General features: G+C 34.7%; 1 protein-coding gene across 1 annotated transcript; it reads right to left on the bottom strand.

The window, feature by feature from the left end:
* Positions 1–991: 991 nt before the first annotated feature.
* LOC141445269 (probable multidrug resistance-associated protein lethal(2)03659) lies at positions 992–5,675 on the bottom strand (the record flags this gene model as incomplete). The annotated part of the gene is made up of 4 exons (XM_074111063.1): positions 5,263–5,675; positions 5,019–5,105; positions 1,956–2,041; positions 992–1,148 (listed from the first exon to the last, which is right to left on the bottom strand). Coding segments are annotated over exons 2-4 (320 nt in total), but the record flags the coding sequence as incomplete, so codon positions are not given.
* Positions 5,676–6,016: the final 341 nt, after the last annotated feature.

Below are 6,016 nucleotides of genomic sequence, written 5' to 3'. Positions count from 1 at the left end.
GTGAGTTCAATTTGATTTCTGAGATTTTGACCTCTACCCCCTAGACATTTCTGTTCTGTGTACTTTGCTGCGTGCCAAAACTGAGCCTAAAAAAGTACAAGGATCTAGTAAGCACAATTTACCTCTTAGTTCAATGACACGTTTTTTCCTCTTATATATTTTTTTTTTAATAGAAGTTAATTACATCTGTCTCGATACATATTGCGACACTTGTGTAAAAATTGCTTTATTTAATTTTCTATTCTAATTCCTGAGGCTCTCAAATAAAAGCCTTACTTTTTTAATATAAAAATTAGAAAGCCACTTTTTAAATCTTATAGGACAAAATTATTAAAGCTAATCCATAAGACTATAATAAAAATCTCTATCTATAAAATCGTCGCGCTCTAGCGAAATATTGATGAAAGATAAGAATGAGGACTGCGTTTGTTGGAAAGATTTGCCGCTGTTTACTCTCAACAAAATAAATAAATAGCAAGTGGTAATACGATAACGTTAACTGTAAAATTACGGATATGTACAGTCACCAGCACCAATATCTGACACAACAAGCGTGCATAAATATCTGATACGACTCTATTTCTAGGCCGGAAGGACGTGTCAGATATTTTTGCACGCTCCGCTGTGGCAGACATTAATGCTGGTGACTGTACCATCAGCCAAGTAAGTGGTGTATCAATTTTAAACAAGTTCCTATAAAAATTAATACATTGCTATATAAAATTGAAAGTTCAAGTTGACAGACACATCTATGTATTGGCATTATAGTTTTATGACATGCAAACGATTATTAACTTTAGGGTGGTACACCAAATATTATTTGACTGATGGTACGAGTAGAAGTCATACAAAAAAATATGAGTAATCAGTGCTGGTCATCATTTGAGAATAAAAAATAATGGCCAATTTGACAGTATGAAACATAGTCCAGATATTTATATCAATTGATTACAATTTCAGAGGAAACGAAGATAATTATTTATTTACTTACCGAATACCGCATTCCATAAATAGGAGGACAAATCCATATAGCATGCACCTCAGGGCGTAGGCTCTTAGAATTACTCTAAGAAGACTCGGCGTACGTTTGTCTCCAGCTCGCGCCACTTCCTCTTCCCAAAGACGGGCAAATTTGTCTCCAAGGGGGCCTGAACAAGGTTATTGTTATTGCATATTGTGTTGTAAATGCGTAAATATTACGTACACCATATTAAAGGGCTGCACTTTTTAAATCTTATTATTTAAACGTTGTTTAGATATGTTTCAATACTAGGATTGAAACAAAAATAATTTGAAATGAAGATTTGAGCAAAAGTATGGGTCAGACTATACCAAAGGGGGCACCATAAGTACAATTTACAAAACAATACAAAAACATAGGAGTCAAAAAAGAAATAACCCTATTATCAAAAAAAAGCGAAAAAATTTTTTTTCTTTCACTGAAAATTTTCAAGCAAAAATTACTATGGAGCCAGGACTTTTTTTATGTTAGTATAAGCCCTATTTTAAATGATTGTTATAAATATAGTACGTTAAAATGAGCATCTTTTAATAGGGGTACTTTTCTCTGTGACCAACTACAGATGAGATAGGAGATGTAGAAGAAAGAAAATGAGCATTCAACTTATATTTCGATCAAACAATAGCTAAGATTAACGGCTTAATTCGGTCTGGCACTTCGCCGGCCGCTGCCGCGGCACGCTCGCTTCGCTCGCCCGACTCGTGTGTTGTGATCACAATTCATACTAACCAATCCTCGCTTCGCTCGTCCAACTTTGGGTCCCTATATCTCGGCCATTTATGATTAGAGATTTTTTTTTCAAAAAAATACGCTTATTTTAACGTATTCTATACAATAACATCATTTAAAATATGTGTCATTATGACTTCATTTTGGTAAAAAAAATCTGTCTGTGCCCCCTTTGCTACAGTCCAACCAAATTATAGCTTCTTACCAGATGCATGTTCTTTCAGAGGTTCATAAAGGTTTTCCTCTTCCATTTCATGTTTCAAACCACCCCAAAAGATTGGCAAAGTCCATCTAAAAAAAATTGCAGAATTAATGCTTATTATATCATTAGAAAAATATATTTTTGCAGATAGGTAGGTAGTTGAGCAAATTTTGACAAGAGATGTATAGCTTTATCGCTTATGCTATTTAAGATGAATTCATTTCTATTAACACAGCACACGGAAATCACGGAACACAGATCAATAAGTAGGTACAGAATCGTCTGTCAACACACACACACAACACACAAACATCACACCTATATTCCCAAATGGGGTAGGCAGAGCATACGAAACGTTACCGCTTCGGAGCCACATTTAGCAATTTCAGGTTTAAAGTTTGACAAAAAAGATGCAATAGTGACAGGTTGCTAGCCTAGGTGTGTGTGTTTGTATGTTTGTCCGTATTTCAAGTTGAAACGGAGCGACGGATTGACATGATTTTTGGCAGAGATAGTTTATAGCCATAGAGATAGTTTATGGGCCAGAGAGTGACATAGGCTACTTTTTATCCCGGAAAAATGCACAGTTCCCGAGGTAACCGCGCGCGATAACCGAATTCCACGCGGGCTAAAGCTAGTTGTCCATAACTCAATCTTCATTAAAGAGTTAACAAGGTTGACTATTCAGGAATATGGCAAACCCTTTAATAACTTTTCACCTTTGAATCTATGTTACTTTTTGACTGGTAGGTAAATTTAGGAAAAGGAAATAAAGTATACAAATTTTCAGGGTTGGAATGTGTCTAAAGGGTGGGTGGCTCCTCACAAGCTCAGGGCCTGAGACCCTATTTTACCTATGGCCTGGTTTGCGGTCAGCCCAGGAAGCAAGGCTCATGGGGAGCCCGGATAGTCTGGGATCTTGACTATATGGCCAGTCCAATGCTGCAGCTGTACAAGCCTAATATATATTAACTTGTAATCTAGCAATAACCAATAAAAGCATACAATTACAAGCAGTACAACTTACCACGTCAGGTATGTACATGCATTAACCTGTCATCACCCAGGATAACAGGATCGAAGGATTTTGGGCACAAATTTGTGCCTCTGGGAGAGGACAGGTTAAGATGTTGTAAGCAAGCAGTAAAAAACCTGCATTTTAATCATGTTTGCTCATTTAACTAATATCAATAAATTTTCTTATAAATTTTACAGGTAAAAATAAAAATAGATAAAGGTAGCCTTAATTTTCCATGATCTGTGTCTGCCTATCCATGCATATGAAAGGTTCATTTAGGTTTATTATTTACTTTTGATATTGTAATAATCGGGTGCCCTTTGCAAGGTCTAAAATGTTGTCTTAAAACTTTTTGGTTGAAAATGTTTGGTGTAATATAATGTAGAATGCCATACTTCTTTTTTGCATAAAGATTATTTTGCATACATATTTTGTATCCTAAAGAACTTTTGGTCTAAAATTATATAGTCTATGAATTACTAAAAAACCGGCCAAGAGCTTGTTGGACACGCCCAAAATAGGGTTCCGTAGCCATTACGAAAAAAATAAGTAATATTTTCTAAGGATTTCGTATTTTATACGGAATCTTCCAAGTTTAGGTATATTTTATACCTTAGGCTGCTATTTACTCAAACTACTAATAATTCTCAAGCAAACTTAGCCGTTATAGTCTAGATTTTAATGAAAATTTGCACTTAAATTGAATATTTTGCAAAAAAAATCACTGAATCGAAAAATCGTTTCAGTAACCCCCAATGATTTTAAAATACCTATCCAACGATACCCCACACTACAAGGTTGGATGAGAAAAACAAAAACACTCCCACTTTACGTCTATGGGAGGTAAACTAAAAAAAAATATTTTTTGAAAATAATATTGTACCATTTTGTCGGCATAGTTTACATACATATTCGTGCAAAATTACAGCTTTCTAGCATTGATAGTCCCTGAGCAAAGCCGCGGACGGACAAACAGACAGACATGGCGAAACTATAAGGGTTCCGTTTTTGCCATTTTGTCTCTGGAACCCTAAAAAGGCAATCCATAACATTGGTGGGTGTAACTATAATTGGGAATGGGGGGCAGAGCCCCCCCACAAGTGGTCTCGCAATATAAAATACCCAGCTAACATGATTGCTCAACTAATCTATAGGTTAGGTTAGGTTAGTATTGTGTCAAGGCGCGAAGCGCCGCAACTAGGCGGAATAGGAGCTCTGCACCTCAGATTCGTAGACTTTATATGAATATTTGTTTTCCACACATAATTAGTGGTAACAATATTCAGAATGACAATTTTATACCTAAAATACATTCCACAAAATAATGTTATTCCACACAAATGTTGTACTAAACAATTTTTCAACCAAACAATATATTATGAAAAACAATTTCGACCAAACAATTCAATCATTTGACGAAACATTTGCATGCAAAAAATTGAAAAAATATTACAACTTTTGACCATTTGATAAAGATCCATTGTAATGTATGCTAAAATGTTAACTGACAATAAAATCAATTAAAGTACTAACAAAACTAAGTAAACCTTCATACATAGCGTTTAAACTCTTAAACCCTGACTTTTTATAATAGACACAGTGCTTCAGACTAATCTGAGAACTATGTTTTATGACTTTCGAAACTATTTCAATAAATTTAGTCCTTATTTGCTTGAAATTTTTATACTCCACATGGTGAGCGTTACCTTTTTTCTTACATTTGATATGTCAAATTGTATGTTCTATTGTGTTCAAAGGTTAACTGGAAGAAATCCCTTTAACCCGCTGGGATAAGTTCGCCTTTGTACATCTTATTATTCTGTTTTCTGTTAACTTCATGTGTTTTAATGTACACTATAGTTTTTACAGTAGGTACACTAGGATTTAAGAGGTTATCTATCACACAACAGAAAAAGGCAGATACTTCGCATTGGGGCAAGCACAAATATTAACTTGCGTATTATGATTACAGTCGTCATAGAAAGTGGGTACTCTTCTTAAAGTTAACCATGAAAGCAAATAGGTTTGTGTTATTAAAATAGTCTCACCCAAATGTCATTGCAGACAAGGGATTCGCACTAGCCCTTGGATGTGGAGGCCGGCCTTTTTTCTTTAACGATTCCATGATTGGTTATCTGGAAAAAAAACTGAATATTGCAAAATTTAACAACACACAAATAAAATAAATGAATACATTATGTAACTGTTTCAGAAACTGTGGGACAAAAAACGTGACATGCATATTACCTAAAACAACATTGTTTCAGTTAGCATGCAAATTATAATACTTACCGATTTTCGGTGGTGGACACTCGATGCAAGAACTACGAGCTGTATAACCTCAGAAGACTAGACCAAATCGCATATTTGATTATTATAATGCCTCAAAATTACAAGCACGGCAATAAAAACGAACAGCATTTAATTACAACTACCTACACGACACCCTTAAAACAAATCAGCTAAAATATTAAATTAACTAAATTGATCCTTTTAATAATGCTCCATAATTTTTGAAATATCTCTCAAGGTAAAGTTTAAACGGAACCAAAATCGGAATAAAACAAAGAAAATAAAATAAAATTATTACTACAAATCGCCGACAAAATTTTGACGTGCCGGATGGAAGAGAGGTGACGACGAGCACCTTTGGTATGGTAGAGAAACAAAACTAATGGAAGTGATGGATGATCGGAATGATAATGAGTGGGGGCACACTTAAAACGTCAACGTCACCTTTTCACGCACACGTCAGCGCCTCTGGCGGCAAAAGAAAAAAAAACTTTAATTTAAAAGTTATCTTTTCGTTATCTGCCGAAAACGCTGACGGCCATGTTAATCTATAGATTTAGATTATCTTTTCTGTGACGTCATAAAACTCGTAAACAAACATTTGACAATTTTGATATAATATTATTATATTCTTGTGATTATGAAAACGAAAACTTCGATATATTTCATTAAAAACCATGACTTTCGCCATATGAAAAATATAGTAATTATTATTATCGTAACGCAAGAACACATCAATTAAGGCCCCAGGAAA

Source organism: Choristoneura fumiferana, unplaced genomic scaffold (genome assembly GCF_025370935.1).
Source record: "Choristoneura fumiferana unplaced genomic scaffold, NRCan_CFum_1 Sck3bRy_99;HRSCAF=284_pilon, whole genome shotgun sequence".
Taxonomy (NCBI): Eukaryota; Metazoa; Arthropoda; class Insecta; order Lepidoptera; family Tortricidae; genus Choristoneura; species Choristoneura fumiferana.
The sequence above is the reverse complement of the archived record's forward strand: the minus strand, read 5'-3'. Positions and strand labels throughout refer to the sequence as shown.